Source organism: Achroia grisella, unplaced genomic scaffold (genome assembly GCF_030625045.1).
Source record: "Achroia grisella isolate CSIRO2021 unplaced genomic scaffold, CSIRO_AGI_Agris_v1 utg487, whole genome shotgun sequence".
NCBI classification, from domain to species: Eukaryota; Metazoa; Arthropoda; class Insecta; order Lepidoptera; family Pyralidae; genus Achroia; species Achroia grisella.
Genome location: NW_026712891.1, coordinates 2,366,412 through 2,390,053, shown reverse-complemented (window position 1 = coordinate 2,390,053; position 23,642 = coordinate 2,366,412). Strand labels below are relative to the sequence as shown.

Sequence of the window (23,642 nt, the reverse complement as noted above, 5' to 3'; positions counted from 1 at the left end):
CGAGGTAGCACACCGCCTTACTTCCGATGGTCGCGGGTTCGATTACTCACACGGCGCAAACATTTATATTCATGAGTATGATTGTTTATGCCGGTTTGGGTGTTCTCTATGTATTATATGTATATATTTACGAAAAAATACCTATATATTTGTATCAGTTATTTAGCACCCATAACACAAGCTTTAGCTAGCTTGGGTCTAGATGATGCTGTGTGTGACATATCATATGTCTATGTTCATTTTTTTTGAAATGATATCAGTCTATCCATGAATCGATATCATAATAATGCATGCATCGATGTCGCTAACTAACTAACACAATCACACGTGTTTAACAATACATTCCAATTCTTTATCGAACAGTTATCCCAATTACAATACAACTCTATGCTGTAGTTTTGCGAGAAAACCTTGGCGGACAGTTCATTCCACAATTTAAAAGTGTGTGGGGTTTAAGTTTTTTTTTGAGGACTGCTCTAATGCTATTGGCTGCAACTGGCCTTTACAGCTTCACCGGACGTTAGGGGGCGCGTGCAGATGGCACAAACCCGCGGAAGGACTTATGGAGCGGCTGAAGGCTAACTCCGGCCTGACGAATACGACTTTAGTCTGAGGGCACCACTAGGGGTTCGAATCTCGTCTCAAGCTATCGTAATATCGATCCCTGTTTAAATTGAACGGGGGATCGACCGGAAGGGTGGGGTTTAAGTACTCGACTCGAAACATATTACCACTTCTTAATTTCTTTGCACTAGAGTAGTAGCCTTAATAAAATTGGTACTGCAATAAATCGAACATATACTGTTAATATAATTGAATGAATCCGAGCTTGATGGGAATAAAAATACTTTTAAAAACAGTAAAATTTCCACCATATTTAATACATGAATAAAAGACATTTTTAATTTTTTTATAAGTATATAGTAACAGAATTATCATATATGGCTTAAACAATAATAAACACAGTAGTGTATGATAATGGATGGATGTTTGTTTTTGATCTATAGTAATAGTAGTTCAAATTAACGAGTGTAAAAGATCCAGACAAAATTTCAGTACCATTAACCACGCTTAGTATAAAGTACATTCAAATAATTTATTTAATACTTAGACTAACGTCTATAGAGACAACGATAACATAATACAGTAATATAGGTATGACAGCCAACAAACAGTTAATTATCTTTATTACATAATATAGGGTGACTATTAGTTCGCACTAGAATTAGTGGACATGTCAAAGACACTGCTTTTCGGCAAAAATGGCTCCATAATCAATTCAATCAATAGAGACAGATAAGACTGTGCCGACGTTATTGCAGAGTAATTAATCTTTGTCATTGTTGCCTCCGTTTGCAGATCTGTTTCCGAGCGATATAGACAGCTGTCTTTGTGGACCCCCCCGTTTCACTTAATTTGCCTTATGATCTTATCCATAGATATCTCTGTAAAATATTCGTTTAACTTCAGAACAATGCCTTATTGACAACTTTACAAGCAGATTAAGGTTTTGGTCTTGCATTCGTGAAATTTTGTATTAAAATATTATTTTAATGTCTTTTATATTTTTTTAGTTATGTATAGATGTTAGTATATTGTCAATACAATATGTTTAATATCATTTAAGATATGGCCGCCATGTATACATTTTTGTGTGCACAAGAATAAATTAATTAATAAGACCTCATGGAAATAGTGGATACTAGAGTATTTCTATATATTGTAATTATTGATCCCTTATTGCACAACCATAGTGCTTTGAAAATATGAACATACGGTTCAGTTACACTACGGATATTGAGTTCGAGTCGTATATCTCTTTTGTGCGCGAGATTAAAGAGGCGATGGCATGGTCCGATGCCATCCATCTCCCTTAATGCTGTTTCGACGCGAACGTTCGACGCGTACCGTCACCCCGCTCTCTCGTAACAGCTCTGAGCACGACCCCATCACTTATGCATTGAAATATTATTTCCAGGATATCCAACCATATAAAAATAAATGCACCTCCTTCTTCTTGCTTTTATTATTATTCATATAAGTTTAAAAATTCTTTCACGACACGTTATATCTACATTCGATACATGCAGCCCTTCTGCATTAGAATCTACAGATAGCATTCTGTTTCTAGAATTATTTTTAATACAATTCTCATGGTTAATATGTTGACGGCTTATAGTAAATGCAATACGGACATTACATTGTCATGTGTTACTACATACGTACATATGACCACTCACGCGTTGCCATTCTTGCGAAGACGTTTTTTAGTCTAGTCAATGCCGAAGAAACAATACTTCTGACAGACAGAAACAGATTCTAGAAACAATGAGACCCGAGAAGCCTGCGAAGATATCAATATAATCTCTTGCATTTCTGGGAAAATCTTGTCTGCATAATATAAGTATTATAGTTTCGGCTCTATACGCACGACGTCACAAATGTAATAATTATTTCAAGATTTTTATATTTCTATAAACACATCTACACTGATTTATAAGAAGACATGGTACAATTGTACTTTTGAGTAGTTCGTAATAAATAATTTTGGTAAATATCTTCCAAACTTTTAGGCCATTCGTTTGCAAATCTTTTCATTACAATAAAAAGAGAAAAAAGGTTACTGTGGCGCCTATTGTAAAGAAAAATTATTCCTTAGTTGTCTCATAAGAACTTTAAACAATAGAATACCAATTGTCATAAAAGAAACACAATACCTTTTTTTACAAAATATAATATTATTGAGCATGTACATATATCAATAGTACGTGTATATAAAATGTACATTATCACTAATATTCAGTAACAATTAACTATAAATTAACAACAATATAAAACTAACATTTAAAAAAGTATTTCACCACTCTTCTACGTAACTGCTATATGGGTAGCTCCTGTAGCTCCTGAAAAGATAAATTTCAATGATTATAATTTACTCTAATTACCAACAAGATGTCATATCTAATAATAAAATTAATTCTACTTATTTTATAAAGCGTTTTATGTAAATCTAAACATGTCAGTAAAATGTAGGTAACGTCTGAATTTGGAAGTTATAAGAGAAAAACTGTAATTGACGGATTTTATCAAAGTAATAGAACCCAAAACAATCATTGTTACAATTTTTGTCTGTCAATACATTTGTACATGCTGTTCTCAGAAATGGCTTATCCGATTTACGTGCGGTGTTAACAAATGTGTCGCAGTAATTTTCACTTAAAAATGTTATATTTGTTATAGTCCAATCGATTTACAAATATATATATATACGGGTACAAAAACGGAGGCGAATACGCGGATTTAACTAGTATTGTGTACATACCTGTATCCACCATAGCCATATCCACCATAATATCCTCCGCCGTAGCCGTACCCTCCTCCGTAGCTGCGTCCGATTGCAGAAGCAGCCAAGGCACCGCCAAATACACCAGCGCCAACTGCCTTAGCACCAAGTAACCCGGCCCCCACCACGCCAGCTCCCAGGACTCCGGCTCCGATCGCACCAGCGCCCAATAGACCAGCTCCTGTTATATTGTACTTTAAACACTATTTGTCTATTTTTCATTTATTAATATAAACATTTTAGTAATTAGGCATGTACTGGCAATAGCCCCGTTTTTATTGTAATTAACAAACAGACCCATATATGTAGGTAAAATTTGAACATCCGTATATTTAAGAAATGACATATTGTGATGTAGCACAATATCAGTACGTAACTTTTGCTAACTATATACTTATTTTCGTTTAAAATCTACTAAACCTCCAAAGATTACGGCCTAAACTGAAAGAAATGTTCATAACTAAATTTACAGTAGGTACTTGACTGTTGAATGTTGCAAAATATTTTTACACCATTTTATAACGAGCACAGATTGTCTAATTTTTTTAAACCCATTGACTATAATTTACTATGGGGTATAATTAACATTGTTATAGTATTCGTTTTTCCTCAGGTGTATCGATTCAAACCGACCCGATTGTGTGCGTATCACGCACTCTGCCTTTGTTCGATAATTATAATATATGCTGCTATGTAATCTATCACGAATCCCAAGGGCTGGAAAGTTAGTCCGCCTTTGGGATATTAGCTGTATCCGTCTAAACTGCTTTACACCTCAGCGCTCATATCAGTCACGCTGCGCATATCAAACACTACTTTCGAATATCCAATATATCATAACTAGTTTCTGAAATTAATACATAACAATCCATATTATAACATGACCATGTTTACAGAATTTAAATTACTACTAATATTTTTTTCATTTCAATTGAATTTCTCTATAAACATCACACTCAAATTTCGTAATAGAAAAAATCGTCATCTCTAGACCATTGTGGTCCAGCAATGAGCTGGATATATGGCTCTCACAAGACTCACCACTACATACATTTTCTTTAATCCTTCTCTTTCAATTGTTACCTGCGCCTTATATACAATTTATTGTCGCTCCACCTTTGCACTACCACCCGCAATACATTTGCCGATATGCATTGAAAACACGCGGGTTGACGTTGAAGCGATTTTCTCTTCGTGAGCGACTATCGGTTCTATGACAAGTATGACCAGCCCCCTATCTATACGTTACATAATACATCGTATACAAACTACACCTTGGGAAGAGAAATATTTAGTATATATGAGCGAAATCGGTCTAGAAATACTTGAATTATGAATATATAGTAAAATTAGGCTTATGGTCAAAACGTTCATATTGTTGTTGGACTTGCAAAACTCCGCGATACATACGAGTATATATTACTTATAAAATTATAACAAACACTGACACGACAGTATCAGAAACGGCTTAACCAATCCTTATAAAATTTTGTGTGTATAGTATATCTGAGTAGATATTAGTAGATCTGAGTATAGGATGACCCCAATAACTTTATTTATACTTTTGGATTTTAATATAGATATTAGTTTATACAGCAAAACATCGTTCAGCTAGTATATTTATAAAATGCCTTATAAAGTGCCTTACCAATAGGCGATAATGATTAATAACTAAAATTATTAATGTCAAAATATCTTCAAAGCAAAATATCTTCAATTATATTTTTATTTACATAATAGTAGCTCTTTAAGTACATGAAACTGGGATTTAACAGGTAAATTGTCTTTTGATTCATTAATTAATTCATTTTCCGCTCGTAGGTACCACAGCGTCTTAACTCACATGTGTCGTGTACGAAATGCAAATAAAGTTATAATTTGAATATTTCTTATACATTAGAATATATTATCAAGGTTTGGGCATCAAATGGAATATTTTGATGAACATATTCTATATATGTAGACATAAAAGTTTGTGTTGTACCTATTTTATCTACATTTACAAGAATAACTTAAATTTTAAAATTTATTTAAAACCTAATTCAATTTACAAAATTAATTAAATCGATTTTCATGTTATTCTTTTTATTTAATAAAATTAGTTACCGAATTAAATCTACTTTATTCATAGTATTAATTTATGTTAACAATATAAGATATACGCATATTTATTTAAAAATGAAAACTAACAAATGATTATTTTATAATGGTATACATTTTATTTTGCATTGTATTTTATTCTATATAAATACCTACAACCAAATACCTGCAGGTTTCAGTCGGTGAAGAATAAAATTGCTTATAAGCTTTTTAAAAGCTAGTTTTCATTATTATAAAAAACTACAAATAATCCATTATTTATTTAGTATAAATACCTGTACTAAATTTCTTACCCAGTAACAGTGATCTCTTTTCTCTACTCTGTTCTGCCTCTGGCTCGACCACAACGAACTCTTGAATGCCATTTGGCTGCAGCGCAGTCAGTAACGGACCATGCTCAGCTGCTAAAGACACTGCACAAGCTGCCAGTACAGCAAAAACCAGGGTGCACACCTTCATTGTTATCTGAAGATGAAGAATATCATGTAATAACTTAAATTTAGTTTCATCATATCTATAATTTTTCTTTAATCACTACTGAATAAAGTATTTGTCATTGTCATTGTCTACCAATATTTGTCATTACCCTTAAATGTTACATAGATTTAAATAGTTATTATTATTATATTAAACATGCTATTAAATTGTAAATATGCACATTATATTGTTGCTGGGAAAATTAAGAATTCGGGAATCGCAGTGCATTATAAAATGTCATAAAAGTTAATAAAACAATAGGTCTTATTGTCCACTGTGCTTATAGCGTAAGGAATCTAATGTGAATATTAATAACGTAAGGTAAGGTAAATAATCATGTAAGGTTACTTAGAATGAATACAATTAAAATCATAATAATAATCTATGATGGTACCTATCATTTATAAATCAATTCCTAAATAGTAGAATACTTAATATACCTCTATAATAAAAAATATTTCAAACGTAACCCTACATAATTATTATGTTTTAAAAGATAGGTATCTAATATTGGTTAAAGTTTGCTATTAAGTTTAAAATTAATTAAGGTGGATTAATTTAGAGCAAATTTAAGTTGAGGACTGACCTGTTTGATTAATCCACGGCTAGCAACAGCAACAGGCACGAAAAATACTGTCCAGCGAAATCCTATTGGTGTCTTTTATAGGTCGGCTATCGGAACACACACGTAAACATTATCTATATAGACATCAATATATTATGTCATTGCCCCACGGAAGGCATGCGGCCGCCCCTACGGCGTATGCCAATAATATTTGATACGCATATAATAATATCCCTGGGTCCAGGTATTCAATATTCATTAGACGTTATAACAAACATTTGTTGATGAGCATAGTTAGTGAACAGGGAATTTGAAGTCATATCTTATTAATAATATTAATATATACTAATATAGAGAAAATATTGTATATTTGTAATGGAGGAATTGAATGAATACTTTAACGTCTTTAAAAATGCTTTCTGTTTTTAAAAACTACAATATTCTAGATTGACAGGTGCTATATATTTCGATTTCATATACAAAACTCACGTTATGAGTACCGAGTGAAGCCTAGGTGGACAGCTAGTGTATTTATAATACACTTAATTCAACAAAAATATACATTTTATAGGTTTCGATTACTTATTCGACTTTAACATTCGTTACTTAAAAATACATAGGATGTTGATTAATATGCTATTAATTACTTATTACAGACCAGCAGTATTTTTTGTTACTTACTGATTTTCTGCTTTTTAAATCTTCTAAATAAAACAACTTCTATTAAAATGAAATACTTAATTTTTTTATAGCTGAGCATTTTGCTATTATGGGAAAAGGTCCATTATCACTGTTAACTCAGGAGTAAGTTAATTTTATCATGAATATTTATAACTTCTGAAAGCGGAGTGAATGGAATTTTTTAAGTTCTGTACCTATTAAGAATATCTAAGGGTTGTAACGGGATGGTCTCGGATCAGTATCTATACTTCCATAATAATATTATAAATGCAAATATAATGTTAATGCTATCTATGTCAATTTTTATCTATTCAATACAAAACGGGTCCTTACAAAAAATAAACATGTGAGGGATATATAATATGTTTTGAAATATGTATATATATGATACACACATCAACGTGCAAAGATATGTTTAAAAAAAAACCTCGGTACACTACCGGCACAAGATATATAAAATCACTATCACATTGATATTCAAATTAATTCAATATTTTATATCCGCTATAATGACCCCTAAATAAATTACGTTATCATTAGCGAAGGTGATTTACAAGTATTCTTATAAAAATATGAGATGGTAACTTCTAACTTAAGGTTCCGCATAATAAAAATATATGTTCACGACTCGATTATTCCAAAATTATATATATTATAATATCAACAACAGAGTAAATACTATCCTATCTATTTAATCTTAACAATAACTATTGTGTCGAATTTAAAATACAAAATTATAATCTAAATCTAAAATCATACCAATGTGCAAATATTAATAAATTAAGAATAATAATAACTCTCCCTGTGATAACAACGATAAATTATCACGCAAAATAAAGTAACGAGAGACTTGGCATGTCCCGTCCTCGTTACTAATCACCAGCTTCGCTGTGAAAAAGAGAAAATAATAATACTATCATATTATCATTTAAAAAAGAATGGTATGGAAAATAATCTATACATCGCGCGATACTCATTATTGGACTCAAGACTGAAACTCCTTAGATACTGTGTTTAATTTTTTAATGTGTAATTTTTTAATAGTATAATTAAAAAAATATTTTTTAAACTATATTAATATAAAACATCAATGCAATTGCTTGCTACTATAATTTAGTTCACCGATTCATCTCGTCTCATGCCCCAATAATGTTGGTTTCTTTGTTTAACTACAGAACTATGAAAATACGAAATGGTATAATTATTTCTAACCTGCGGGCCATGAAAATTTGCGAGGTTAATGGCCTGTCTTTATTTTACAGAATGTCTCGTAAAGGTCACAATTGACACTCCGAACTGTTAATTACTATTACACCTTCCGTTTAACTAGAAATTGATTGTAAACATGATCCATAAGTATAGGTATATAATGTAGGTAGTGTAGTTAATGTAGGTCCTTATTATGATCTTGTAAATTCTATGATGTGACTACATAATAAAAATGAATTATTTAATAATTAAAATTTTACAGAAAAAAAAATATATAGGTACATGAAATACGTATAACAATTTTCATATAGAAGCAAACAATTATAATAGATGTAATTTTTAAAACTTCCATACAAACTACGGTCACGTGATCAAATTTATATTTCAAATTTCTATTTTATTTTATGGTGAAAGTAATTCAGTTTTATTCTAGCAGTCAGTTCAGTTTTATTCTAGCTGATTACCCATCAGCTAGATTACCCATAAAACTGAAAAGTAATCTAGTTTAGTTTGTATTCGCATAAAATAAACTAATATCATCGATTAACACTCAACCAGATTGCCTGTGCACATTTTTCTTGTCTGCATTCCGGAAGTATTCACATTATTCATTATTATTTCATTCACACGTCAGAATGAAATAACATTCAAAATTAATTACATAACATTTAATGAAATGAAAATGATATCTATTCTACTCGTATTATCTAATAATTTACTATTATTATTATTAAGTATTAACTACACATAAACATATGTTTAGGAATTAATCAGGTGTTAAAATAATCATAATCATTGATTACAGACTGCATTTATATTTTGTGATAAAAATAATTGTAGAATGATCTAAATAACTTTAAAAGGTATATTGGGAAAGGCTATATTTAAATAAATTTTGATGCTAGGTCGTTTTAGTAGTTTACAAACTTTCCATGAAACTATATAGAACGTAAAATTGAAATAGTGTTCAATGACTATTTACGGAAACGTCAGAACTTTAAAACATGAAAGGGTTTTTGAGAATATCCTTAAAACTACTATGAATTTAAACATTTTGGAAGCGATAAACTGCCCAATTATAAAATTAATGAAACACGCATGTGGTTTTCTTTATCTTTATTAAAGTTAGGACTTTATTAATATAGTAGATGTATACAATAATTTTATGGCAAATAACAGTATTTACCTCTATTTTGCGACCTTTGATTATTTTGCACAGCCTTGGTCACAAGCAGCAATGAGTCAGTATCGGTAGGTGCCAGCAGTTTTATCTACTACCGTCACTAGATTATCCAATGAAACTAGCATGTGTGTGTGTTGATTTTCTATGTACTGTATGCGTAACTTTTTTTTTTTTATTATAATTGGGTTTGCGCTTGGTCTTACCTCATCTGATGGGAAATGATAGTTAGACCTACGATGTAGCGTGCTTACCCAGAAGATATGTATTCACCATAGACTTGAAGAATCCGGAATTATATTTCTCTGAGAACACGAACGCTGGAAGTGTGTTCCACTCTTTGGTGTGTATTAAAAATGACGATGTGAACCATTTGGTGGGAATATGTGTAATTTCGACGACGTAAGAATAAAGTCCTACTATTTGTCGTGTAGTTCGGTAATAGAAATTAAATTTATTCTGTTAAGCGATAAAAATCGACTTAAGTTATAATAAAATTACTATGATTTTTCTGCATATTAAATTTTATGGTTTTGAACTGACCCTTCTCTTTCAAGAAGATAAAGAAGATCTACAAGGATCATTGAACTCCACTTACAGACGTATTCATGTCCTTGTGGGTTTTACATATTTGTTCTTTCCATGTTCGTTTAGTTATATTAGAAGTAATTTACACTAGTTAACATAGTTACATCTTATTTTATTCACTATAAAGTGTAATTTTAAATTAGCAGAATGACACTGGGAAAATAATAATAATAATCTGACACGACATACAAATAAAAAATTGGGTGGCTAACATGTTACACCATATTTTCATGTCATATGTAAGGCAAAGAACGCTACACGTAAGTTTAAAAAATATTTAGTATAAAGAAAACTATTTCTTTTGTATTGACGACCTCGGTGGTCTAGCGGTTTAGATTGTCTAGTGGTTTGATGGTTGCGGATTCGATTCCTCGCAAGACATCTGTTTTCATGAGTATGACTATTTGTATCGGTCTGTGTGTTTTCTATATATAATATATATGAAATTTCGAAAATAAATATCTATGTATGTATCAGTTATCTAGTGCCCATAACACAAGCTTTAGCTGACTTACATAAATTGGGATCTAGATGGCGCTGTGTGAAATGTTCTGAGATTATTATATTATTATTACTATTGAATCAAACGCATATTTCACTTTTATTCTAATTTTCAATTGTTAAATACATAATAATGGGGGGAGAAACAGACTACTAACGATTTAAATCGGTCAGGCCCGTGGCGTCACGGTATCTGTTATAACCAACGAAATTTTTAAGGTGATGTACGTAAGGTACGTAAACTTTATTCACTAGTTTCTTAATTATTACGTCATGCAAAAAACTGTGTGCAATCATATTATGATCCATTCTATCATTCAGTCATTATGACTATTCTGTTGTACAATCTTCTAATCCAAGCAGCGATGTAGTTACATTGTACTCCCTACGTGCCGAATGTGTTCTCACAAGTTTACCTATTTCATCATCATAATAAAATTTGTATCCACTCTATTACAGCATATATTCAAGCCAATCAAAGACTTTGTCTAATAGAAATGTTTGTAGCGAAGGCTTGCAAATGTTATTACTTACAACGAATTCAGTTTATATTCTAAAGACAAATGCTAACTGAAATAAATCATCACATAAAATTATATCTATTGGGACCTTCTACTGCGTAATGTTAGGATATATATAAGGGAATTAAAAACATATTAGTATTAAAACGTTTATTTATTTGTTATAAATATTATAACAAACACTGTCACCAGTAATACTAAAGGTACCTAACCTTCTTAAGCTGTATTTACATATGGACTGTTCTTGTTGTTTTTGATATTATGGCGATATTACAAAAGTAAAAACGTACATCTACTGACCGATTTCATCACATAATATACACTCATATTGACAACCTACCCAAACAAACTAAAGTACCATGTAATATTTCTTAATCCATATTATGTGATCATAATTATATATACAAACCATACTAGATATTGTAAAAAAACAGTAATGTTCTTCTATTGACTGTCATGGTGTAGTTTATGAAAATTACTGCAAATCAGTATTATTATTTTTTTTTTAAATAGAAAAGGTCAGTTTTCATTTTTTTAGTACAGAATACTTGAATATATTCATAATCATTCAGCTAATACAAAAAAACGTTGGGAACACTATGTATAAGTACCACCATGAAAGTGCACATTAAAGCATCAGTTACTAAAAATACTACATATTAAATAATGACTACACAGCTGGAATCTTCTTGATTTTCCTGACGTTGCCAGAAATTTTCAGAGTTGTATTAATTTAACCCCAACTGCAAAAAAAAAATATTAAATTAAAAATACATTTCTCTGTATGTATGTAAGTATATACCAGACACTTATAAGACATAAAATTGTAGTTATGACTAACTGACTCATCAAAGCGGTACCAAAAATTGATATAAAAACCTCTACGCCATAAAGGCAGGCATTGAATAATTGGAGACGTCAAATCTTACGAGTATGAATATAATTATACTCTCTTTTGCAAATGAAAGCCTACTTGATTAATATTTCCTTAAACAATAACCCCTAAAGACTAATGAGAGAGAAATTTTCCGAGAAAGTAAATATCCTCATTTTTCAAGTTTAAGATTTAAGAACAGGATATTTATTTTATCTTTCTACAACTACAGAGCATACCAAAACGAAATCGTGTTACTTAAAATGTGTAACTTTTTAATAGCCTATGATATATATTTTTTAAATATGAATTTGACTTGAAGAGTTGTAAGTTTGAAATACTTATATTCTAATCCTTCCAGATAGGTCTACGGGCTTTATAAAACAAACAATAAAACTTATAAATATTAAAAAATATTCAGTTCATTTTACACCATTAGTTGGTATATTTTTATACGTAGATGATATCATTATATATTATAGTAATCCGCATTCTTTATAAAAAATACAAAAGTTGGGTTTGTCCAGAGGTTGTTAAGTCAGTTACTACCAAAAATATTAATGGACCACCTGACAACACTTTCTTGTGGATTCCAAAACATGATACTTAATATATTCATAACGATTGAGCTGGTTGGTATTAAAACAACCAAACAATAATTGAATACTTATAAACCTGTTAATATAGACAATATATAATGAACTGCGAAATTTTGGTTATATGAAAAATTTATATAACATTTGTTACTATTTTGTACTTTATCCATAGTACTTCTCGATATAATAAATTTAAAAAATCCTTTGCCTATATGGAAAGATATTAACTTGATTAAATTCAAACGTCAACTATAAGCATATATGTAGATAAGGTTCATTTTTAGTTGGTTTGACGAAACATAAGAATATTACAACACAAAGAGTCATGACATTTTACTCAATTCGTGTTGCTTAAAATAGTATTCATTAATGCAGTGGAAAAATAATTGGTACCTCATGGCAGACATTATTTTTATATTTATTGTTTATAAAGTATTCTTTTTCAATATAGGTATATAAATTCCATTTTGTTTTGTTGGTAAATAAAACATTTATTAATCATTTATTTTTACGCCGTTATTTTTTCAACCAACGACAATTCACACGGCAAAATCTACAATACACGATAAACGATAGAAATACGTTTTTTTGTAAATAAAAACAATCATATCAATCAATCGTGAATACAATTGTTCGTATTGTAGTATGAATTGAAGTAAGCCTTTATATTGATATACTAAACCGTTAGACCACCGACGCCACGTCCAATTCCCTTAAGGGTAGGCTGAGATAAGAATTGCAAAATGCCTCCATTCTTATATACATATGTTGTTTCATTAATTACCATAAGTTATCTCAATCATTCACGCCTGTTCTGTGTCTCTTAACAAATACATTATGTCATAATTTTATGTAAATATTCATATACCAAAAAATATTGGTTGGTAATACCTACCATTCAACCGATGAATCGAAACAAATGCAATACTCGATAATAAAGTTCTAATGTCAGAAACATGCAAATATAGAAATTTAAATAAAAATTGTTGTGCAAACCCAGTTTACGTTAGTGATTAAGCAATACCACAACCAAACATCATTGTTATTTTGTATTAAATGGCAAAGTTCAATATTATATGACTATATTGTATACATATATAAATATCGTCATACAATACAGCGACATATATTCAACTAATTTTAAATAGTAGGTTAGATAAAGCAATTCATGCGCAACTTCAAATGTACGAGTAAGTCATGTAAACACCAACTACTATAGACAGATACTCCATACACGCCAATATCTATGTCAACGATGTATTATATCTAATACTAGAGATATTCATAATGCAACATCGCCTACAAAACATAGTTTCTACATGAGAGACAGGCAATACAACAATACAAGCACAATGGTATATCCTATTTGTTTAGTTCAAATCCAAAATTCAATATTTCAGTGATAATACGATTTTCTGATGACTAAGACTATAATCATAAATTTACATAGTGACAATTTTTTTTAATGCAATTGGCATGTGCTCCATGAAATAAAATATGCTCTGCAACATATCTAACTACATGTGAAGACCACTACGGTGAATTTAACTAACAAGATTAAAGTGCTAATACTAACCTTGAAAATTTCTGTATAATTGCAAATCGAAACAAAGGTGCAATCAAAACAAGTGACTCAAAAACCTAAACTCACCGTTGAAATTCTACTACGTCGTACTTCGGACCATGATATTGTCTGTAAAATATTTATTTATTACAACAAAAATATAATCTACCGGATCGAATATTAATGAGGGTGTTTATGTCTAAAAAAAATAACACCTATTCCAATTTAGAATTTCGTATCAGTCCAGTTGTATATTTTATATGTATATGTTTTTTTACATAAGTTATACACTTATATGATGTTTTATAAATATAACAAGTACCTATAACTACCCATTTTTATTTACAATAATGCAAATTGTTATTTCAGTTTTATAGTGTTGAGTGTATGAAACGATAATAGTAAATGTAGACAGCATAGACTTCTAAAATATGTATATTATTGGCGCAATCAATTTAAAAGTTTATTAAAAAGAAATAAATAGTACGCTATTTTCGTACACAGAAAAAAAGCCATAATATTTATAAAGTGTACGTGTAATAAAACTATTGAGAATTTCCAATATAGCGACAGTATTTTACAACTTACTCACTGCAATATGACTTGAAATATGAAACATTTCTTTAATCTACATATAATACTTTGGGATGTTGGAGTTTTATAAAACTTAGCAAAAAGCATTTTTCTTTAGATAGATCATCCAGCAAAATAAAAAATTAGAGAAAGTTTTTATTTTGCTGGATGCACACATCCTTAGTACCCTCTCTACCTCCGGGGTCAATAGCGACCTGCTAGACCATTATACACCTTATATATTTTCTTAAAGTAATAGTATATATATACACTGTTGTACATATATTAATCATGTCGCTGTAGGGTCACGGCTATGTCCATTCGACAAGGGCTATGAACTTCAATTTAATTGCGCAACAATTAATAGTATGCATTGTACATATCGTGTCTATAAGAAAAATCTCGTCCCCGTCCTTAATTTTAATAGTAACTTTCAATAAGTCCTTGTACTAATGTATTAATGAAGAGTTACTCTTTTTCATATTTTATATAACTCACTGAGAGTGCAGATATGTAATGCTTCATTAATTTATTACTGTTATATTATTTTTTATTGACTTTTTACTTCAATAATTTCTACGCTATATACATTCACTAATTCATTAGATTCTTTAGATGTTTCTTTTCATCCTAAAATTTATATTGTATTAATTAAGACAATATTTCTCTAAAATAATTTAACAGATTTTTGTAATGGGCGTACCATTACAAAAATTACAACATAATTTATCATGAAAAAATGGTACTTCAGAATGAAAAGAGTATTAATTTATTAGAATGTTAGTTCACTCCACCTGTCCGCGTAGGTTATGGTCACTTTCGGTTTGTTTGATACCGACTTAGCTTTTTTGAGTGCGAGGGCACCTGCGCCCACTGCTCCTATTTTAGCTGCTTTCAATCCCAGGGCCCCTGAAAATAAAACAGTCACGAAATATATTAAAATCTTGATCTGATTATATTGTATATCACTTTCTTGGGCTTACTGAGACAACTTAATTTAAATGGCACGGATCCAAGTTCGTGCTGACATTGCCTAGTATCTTATCCTACAAATGGAGTGCCAAATAGGCACCAACAATGGATACCAAACTTTCTCTTTATCCGTCATATAAACTCTGGAACAAGTGGTTCCATTGAATATTTTAGTAGAAAAACTTGATATTCATGATGCTGACAATATGATATAATGAATTTGTATTCCGAATGAATGGTAGAATCAAAAATACATATAACTATTCAAAAGTACTTATATTGAGTTTATTTGAATAAAGATTATTTCAATTTAGGGTTTTCCAATTTTATTACCAATATCGTACCTACTCAGGTAAGTATACAATCCTGGACCATACGTCTGGCTATAAATTGACACAAAAGAAAAATTTAATTTCACTGATTATCGAAATAAAACTATATATGCTGTTTCTATTTATTTTTTTAGTCCCCGAAGGATTTACGAGAAAATGTAATACATATAAAACGTATTAAGGTCCTCTTATTATTTAATGTATAAATAAATTATTATATCAAATTGAAAAATATATTAAAAAGTTATTGGCTTTTATGGTGGTGAATTTTAATCAATTCCTGACGGTATATAAAGGTCTCTTATTAATTGATTGTTAGGTATTCTCGTGAAAACGGAACAAAACGAATTCCGCTCCAGCGAAGCCTATGTAGGAGATAATCTCAAAAAGTACGGTAATACCAGATTTTAATGAAAATGTCTTCATTCTAATTCATCGTAGGGTTTATGCATGATAACATAATATCAGAACAAAATTATAATCACGAGGTGTATAATAAATATGTATTAATAAAAATACATATGTATGCACAATGCGACATATGTCTAATAAAGCTTTTTAAGAGATTGTCAGTACAGTTTAAGTAATTAGGAATGAAGATTACATTAGCATGTATAAACAAAAATAAATATAATATATATATTGAATATAATATAATATCTACTTATGGACATGCGCATAGAGATCTAGTTAACAAGTTAGTTTAAAACAACTTGCGAAATATTTGAATAAGTTCCATTAAAATGTTACAGCACAAATAGTGTGTAGGTATATTCACAGACAGACACATTTTCTTGCGATCTACTTTGACTTTGATTTATTTGGATATTACGATATTGTTTATTTGGATGCGAAAACTTAAAAAGTGTTTGAGGAATCGAACCTGCGACCATCAAAAGTTAGACGGTGTGCAAAACGTTACATCACCGAGGCCGTCAAAACTAAAATCCTCGTTTCTTTTTATTATACTAAGGCTACAAAACCACTGTAAATAGCTAATTACCTATGTTGATAAATAAAGTGCAACATACAGGCAAATACCGCAACTATTGTTGACATATTAAACAGAAGGACACATTAAACACTAGTTACACTTTGCATAGTGATATCATAGTATCCACATACGTAAATAATTCCAAGTTCGCACTCTCGACCGTCAGATATGCTAAACTGGCAATGACCCCAATAATCGAACTTCTGAAATTCTTTCTTTGTAGTTCCTTTGTCGAAGTACCTTGACTGATATTATTATGTTAAAAATATAGATTAGACATTACACAACAAGTTACGTTTCGGCAGTAGTTATCTTTTATACCATCAGTTCGCCATATTTTATTTTAGGACAACTCTTTGTTTTTCTATATCTAATAAATTTGGATTATGTACTATAAAGTCAAATGACAATTAGCGTTGAAATATCAATAGCCATATCACTTCCTTCTTCTAAATTCTCATCATTTTCTTCATCAAGGATCCTGTGTTATGCATATTCTACTATTTATTATTATTTAATGCCATAATAAACCTTTATGGCAATGTAATTAAGTCGAGTAAAGTACCACGAATCTGGAGAAATATAGACACGTTAACTCTATGCTATTAGGTATGTTCTATATGAAACTGTACGTAATAGTTTTAAAGTATTGTTTTAGTATATATAATATATATATCTACACAATACGAACGGCTATTATACAAGATACCTACTAATTATTAGGTAATATAAATGTCAATTAGAAGCTTTTAAGTTCTCATGACTTAATCGCAAATGGCGTTATCAGGGACAATGTCACCTTTCGTCTTTTCTGTTTTCAACTATATATTTAGTAGTATATTTGGAACTAGCCAATATAAAATAAAACCAATCCAACCTGAGACGGGCCTATTTACTGATTATTGATGTTTCCCACTATTGCATCTAAGATATGTTATGGACTGAAACTGACATAAAAACTTTGGTATCGGCCATATAATGACTCTAGAGCTTTAGCGTATATAAATATAGGGAATAAATTAGTAAGCCGGATTTGAACAATACAGCTTTTACAGTAGATAAAATTAAAAATAACCTCATTTACCTATATAATGTAAACACTTACCAAGAATCAGCTTCTTTTTGAGAAGAAGTAAAGCTTTCCGTTTTGTTCTAGAACTCCTTTCGTGCGCTGGTGTGTCATTTACAGATTCATATAAGTCTTCAGTGTTCGAAAGCTGTAGTGCATCCACTGCTGGAACCTGTTCGTGCGCACGCGCAACCACCGCCGCTACCACACATGCGAGGACTACTAATGTGCTCAACTGCATTGTTTCTGAAAATACCAAGTTATATAAAGATCGTCGTCAATCTATGACGTACTATCTAAATTTTATTGACATCTTCTCCGAAAGACTAAAAGAGAAATACACTAGATAGATAGATACATAGATAGATATATCGTTTATTTGTTTGTTACTTATCACACACAACATGTTCATAAGAATAGACAATACATAATACAACATAAGATTTATAAAATTGAGTTATTATGTGTGATCTGTAACAATAATAAACAAAAAGGTCGAAGCTCAGCGTGGAACATTGTTCAAGGAACAAAACACTGATTTTCAGCTTTAACCCATTTGAGGGTACGTGAAAATAATAATTAAAATAAATATAAAATAAAAAGAACAATATTTTTGGTGATTGTCTGTGCGGTGTGTGCCTATAATAAAAATAATGTAAATAGTTCAGAGTATAATTTAATATAATTTAAACTGTGGTAAGGATGAAACGAAAAAAAAGAAAATATTAATAAGAGTAACATAGAAAATTTTTTATTAAAAATCTATGAATTCATGACAAAAGTAATTATTTACTAGTACCATGAACTCATAGCACTTCGTGTATTTGCACAAGCATGGATGTTAACATTTTTTTTTTTAAATTATAAAGAAAATTATTGAATATTGGAGTTATATTTGAAATTTTTGGTCGTGGTCACTTGTTATAAAACAATTCGCTTTTCCCTGCATACTATTTCCTACATAGATAAGGACCCTCGTGTAGGTTTAAAAGGGCACTTGAACCGATAAAAAATATTCTTATTGATCTTATAACGAAAATACAATTCTGACGTCCGGAAATGTGAACGAGCAAGGTCAACGGGATTACAATATAGGTAGATGTAAAGGGAAAAATGCATTGACTCGTCTGAAGGACATCTAGTTCCTTTCCCTGCGTCTGAAAATAGATATACGAGTAAGTATGTAATATTAAGCCACATCTAACAATATAAATTAGTAAAATAACTTCACGGCTGTTATTCCAGATTTATAGTCTGAGGCATTATTGACTGTCGACGTCGTTATAAACACAACACTTGACATTTCAATGGTAGGTATATTTAAAACCTATGTCGCAGTGAGTGTTATAATTTAGTAATTACTTATATTGTTTCATGAGAAATCTTTTATGTTATTGAAACTGAAAGGCTTTCCATCCCTACATAAAACTATTTCACTACTACAGTTTAGGTGTTCTCGACGTTCATTAAATTTCTTAAACATTCATTTTTTTCTACTACTAATATATTTTTAAGGTATAATTATTATACATAGGTGCTTAAATGCCGGAATTGAACAATATATTAATATAATTACAGTATTAATTATATATAATAATATAACATCCAATTTACAGGATGTAATTACGGCAATATTAAATAGAGTTCTAATTTTTATTAGGAATTTAGAAATTTCATTACATATTTTGTTAAATGACTACATTGTATTATAATAGTGACTAACTTAATTCACTGCAAGCTACACTAGTTTATAATTTATAGTATATTTACTATAGACATAATAATTATATCAGCATTATAGTGCGATTAATTAATAAATTATATAAAATGATTGAGAGAAAGACGTACAATGTACAAATTTTGAGATGTTATAAGTACACATAATAAAAAATCCTATAAAATGTATTAAAAAAAGAAGGAAAATATACGATACAAATATTATTGAAAATCATATATGGAAAAGTTTTGAGGAAAATGTTATCATTTACTCTTATTACAGTAATATCCACTTCTATTTATAGACGTGAACTCTGCCAGAATGGTACTGTTCATATGGAAACTACATTTAAAACAAATTATTTACTTAATACAGTACTTTTTTAAATTGTAATAAAAAATACCTTAATACAATTTTTAAAAAATTAAGTCATTTGATAAAGGAAAATACTACAATTGTTGCAAAATATTATGCGACTAATAAATGAGTAAACAATAAAAATTTACCGCAAATTATTAAAGCGTAACTACACTCAACTACTTTTTTGACAGTTGAAACTTATTAACGTAACCGTTTGATATAGGAATAAATCATTTTAATCCTGTCCCATCTGCCTACTTGTGTAAGTAACGATATCACAACATTGTGACTTACTTGATTCACAAAGTTATTTAATATATACTATTTACTTATTTCTGCCATGAAGCAGAAACATATAAGCGTATATGCGCATGTAAGTGCGTGTGCATACAAGTGTAAAATAATAATTACTGACACGAGACTTACAACTTAATTTCATATTTTCACGTGTAACGAAGCATCAGAAGTGTAACTGTTAGTATAACAACCTTCCATGATTGATAATCGTCATCTATAAACATAAATTTGATACCATTTTCGTGATCACGAAATATACCGTCCATACATGTTTTACCTTTATGAGTGTACACTCAAATAGGATAGTCCTAACATGGTCTTATGTCGAATAGTTTCATGGCCGCATGTCACCGTTCTATATTCTTATATATAATCTAATATATAAAAATCTCAGGTCACGATGTTTGTTATTGAACTCCTCCGAAACAGCTTGACCTGTTTTTATGTTTGCTTATTTTTAACCAAATATACATATTGGGTAAATCTAAGAATAGGTCGTTATCTATTTTTTATACCCCTATCGAGAAATAATTTATATGGCAAAACAACGGTTGCTGGGTCAGCTGCTTTTATATATTTACAGCGTTGTTTATGTCCTTTGAGGTTTTTACTTCGGTTACCATTTTTCAGTATAGGAGCTGTCAATGTTTGCCTTTTTCAGCTATGCAAAAAAACCATTTGCAAATTTCTGCACATAATGATACTACGAAATACTCTTATCTGCCTACTTAATGTAAAAATATGCTAAGACACATTGATATTCGAACAACACAATATGTTAACCTAATAAAATACCATTCAATTAGTGAAATTAAGATTTCTAAGACTTCGGATTACTCTTAAATAATGATATCTGAGTAAATACCGGAGGAAATTAATTTCACGATTAACAGAAAAGGAAACTGCCCAATTAACCGAATTTCTAAAATTATCTTACATTAAACAGTACCCAGTAACAAAATTTACAAACAATGTATTTATAAACATCAGTATCAATAATGACAAAAAATGTAATGCTTGTTTTAATATTTTGTTGCTCTTTGCATGTTTTATAATATTTATTTTTGTATCGATCATGAATATAAGTATATATCTTTCCACTGTTACTGTTCGTACCTGTATTGTAGGTAAGTATTAGTTAGAAAATTCTTTGGGTGAAAATATCCTAATAAAATTAAACATGATTACAAATTGTATAACGAGGACGGACATAACTGTCTATTATCTCATAAAGCAAATAAAATCACGAGTATAACTGCTTACTCTAGGTACTATACATATAGTTTCGCGGAATAAAAAACCTCTAACCATCTGATTTCCGTTACACGTAGTAACGACGTCCCTAATAGTCCATAAGACTATTAAAGCGACGTCTTATCATAAAATAAAACTTTGTAAGTTTATTTACATAGTAGGACGAATGATCTATTCAAATAATAATCTACAGAATAGTGTCAATGCTATAACAATCTTTTAAAATGTTGAAAATATTAAGAGAAAATATTTATAAAAAGTTTCAGAAAAAAAGAATAGAACGTCGTGTCTGCAAAGCGGACGGAAATTGAGACGTTTTTATTTGATTTTCGTTCAACATTTCCTAGCTATCTTCTTGCGGTGCAGACGCCGGGGAAAATATTCATTCCGCCGCAATAAAAATCTCTACCTACACAACGCAACCTATAAATTAATAGCTCAAACAACTTTATTAATGCATGATATGTTTGATAGGTACTAATAATGTAAATAAAGCAGTGTGTTAAACAAATATAATGCAATATGTATGTTTGTCGTCTTTACGAAATAAATAAACTGATGATTGGTGCTTGTGCCAGAATATTTACGTTACACACACATATAAGAATAGTCAAGCGTGAAATCAATACACAAGGCACGTATATATATGTATACATTATACAATGAGTAATTGTTAAGTACCTTGATGGATCAGTTCGTACACAACACAACACTGCTGCAGGCACTGACACACAGACCACGATAAATTGATGGTCAATTCTTTTATATACTGCAACTACGAATATCTGTGGGAGGGCGGATGAACAATGCACGCAAGGGCCTAGTTTTTCCAATGCTTATCGCATCTCCAGTATTCTAGGGAAATGACACCTTATTATTAACCAGATATATACAGAACATCTGTTTTTTTTTTCATGTGGTGGATGAATATTCCTGTAGGGATGAAAAATGTATTTAAAAATATTTATTTATTAAAATTTCAATACACAAATACACCAATAATTAATAATGATAATAATAATAATAATAATATATTTATTTTTTCTCCACAAAATCATACATAATATAAAGTGCTGCAGAGCCTTTGAGGCATGTAAAATTCTATGCAAAAATACCGATTTGTGAAGAACTGGTGCCTGTACGGTATCCGAAGAACCTGTATCACGGGTCATCAGGTCCCTCCACTAGATCTTACATGCTAAAATTTATATGTAGGTACATTAGATGAGGGATATGGCTACTATATTTAATGATACAGAGAATATTATGTAGAGAAAGAACAATTAAATCTAATGGTACGTTAATAATGTAAAAGTATCCAACAGAGAAAGAACACTTGTATGGCCCTACGCTATGTCTTTAATGTTGATAAATTACACATAGCTTATTTAACACTTAGAGGCATTTTCTTCCAGTCAACCATAGGGAAAACAGAGATTGATGTGGGCGGTGTATTATCAGAATTAACTATGTAAAATCTTATTATTTCACACTGCAGCATACAGTCCTAAACTAAAGGTAGCTTGTGTTATTAATACTAGATAACTAATAGAAGTACATAGATACATTTTTTTTTTAAATGCATACTTAATATACATAGACCATCATCCTCATAAATAAATATTAGTTTGTTTATATCTGTCTTGTCGTTTCTAATATCTGGACGATTTTTTAATTAAAAGAGATCGATTTTGACAGAACTTTCGGATATGACGTTATAAGGGGTAACTTAATTAAACAAATAACGAATTTAAATTTATCTGCTAGTACGGATACAAGTATTTCTTGTAAGGAAATTTCCCTTTTTTAGCCATAAAACCAATTCATGTTAATTCATCTCTTATAAACATAGGTATACATTATCATAATTATGTT

At 30.2% G+C, this 23,642-nt stretch overlaps 2 protein-coding genes across 4 annotated transcripts; both read right to left on the bottom strand.

The window, feature by feature from the left end:
• Positions 1 to 2,817: 2,817 nt before the first annotated feature.
• On the bottom strand, positions 2,818 to 6,559 carry LOC131846051 (pupal cuticle protein Edg-91-like). The gene is made up of 4 exons (XM_059195268.1): positions 6,507 to 6,559; positions 5,737 to 5,908; positions 3,323 to 3,524; positions 2,818 to 2,903 (listed from the first exon to the last, which is right to left on the bottom strand). The coding sequence occupies exons 2-4, from the start codon at positions 5,900 to 5,902 to the stop codon at positions 2,858 to 2,860; spliced, it is 414 nt and encodes a 137-aa protein (XP_059051251.1). The 5' UTR covers positions 5,903 to 5,908; positions 6,507 to 6,559; the 3' UTR covers positions 2,818 to 2,857.
• Positions 6,560 to 11,406: 4,847 nt separating this feature from the next.
• Positions 11,407 to 22,525, bottom strand: LOC131845979 (uncharacterized). 3 transcript variants are annotated; one of them, XM_059195161.1, is made up of 4 exons: positions 22,449 to 22,525; positions 18,176 to 18,385; positions 15,567 to 15,681; positions 11,407 to 11,908 (listed from the first exon to the last, which is right to left on the bottom strand). In XM_059195161.1, exons 2-4 carry the CDS (start codon positions 18,378 to 18,380, stop codon positions 11,899 to 11,901), a joined length of 330 nt encoding a protein of 109 aa, XP_059051144.1. In that variant the 5' UTR covers positions 18,381 to 18,385; positions 22,449 to 22,525; the 3' UTR covers positions 11,407 to 11,898. The 3 variants fall into 3 exon arrangements, with proteins under 3 accessions (XP_059051144.1, XP_059051145.1, XP_059051143.1); XM_059195162.1 differs by having other exon boundaries at positions 15,612 to 15,681; XM_059195160.1 differs by lacking the exon at positions 11,407 to 11,908 and adding an exon at positions 12,855 to 14,328.
• Positions 22,526 to 23,642: the final 1,117 nt, after the last annotated feature.

Bases quoted from the DNA above. Each gene is read 5' to 3' on its own strand.
- LOC131846051 (XM_059195268.1), bottom strand. From the start codon at position 5,902: ATGAAGGTGTGCACCCTGGTTTTTGCTGTACTGGCAGCTTGTGCAGTG. The intron at 3,525-5,736 runs GTAAGAAATTTA...ACAATATAACAG, and splicing joins AAAGAGATCACTGTTACTGG to GAGCTGGTCTATTGGGCGCT. The intron at 2,904-3,322 runs GTATGTACACAA...TTATCTTTTCAG, and splicing joins TATGGCTATGGTGGATACAG to GAGCTACAGGAGCTACCCAT.
- LOC131845979 (XM_059195160.1), bottom strand. From the start codon at position 18,380: ATGCAGTTGAGCACATTAGTAGTCCTCGCATGTGTGGTAGCGGCGGTG. The intron at 15,682-18,175 runs GTAAGTGTTTAC...TTTTATTTTCAG, and splicing joins CAAAAAGAAGCTGATTCTTG to GGGCCCTGGGATTGAAAGCA. The intron at 14,329-15,566 runs GTGGAGTGAACT...AATATTTTACAG, and splicing joins ACCATAACCTACGCGGACAG to ACAATATCATGGTCCGAAGT.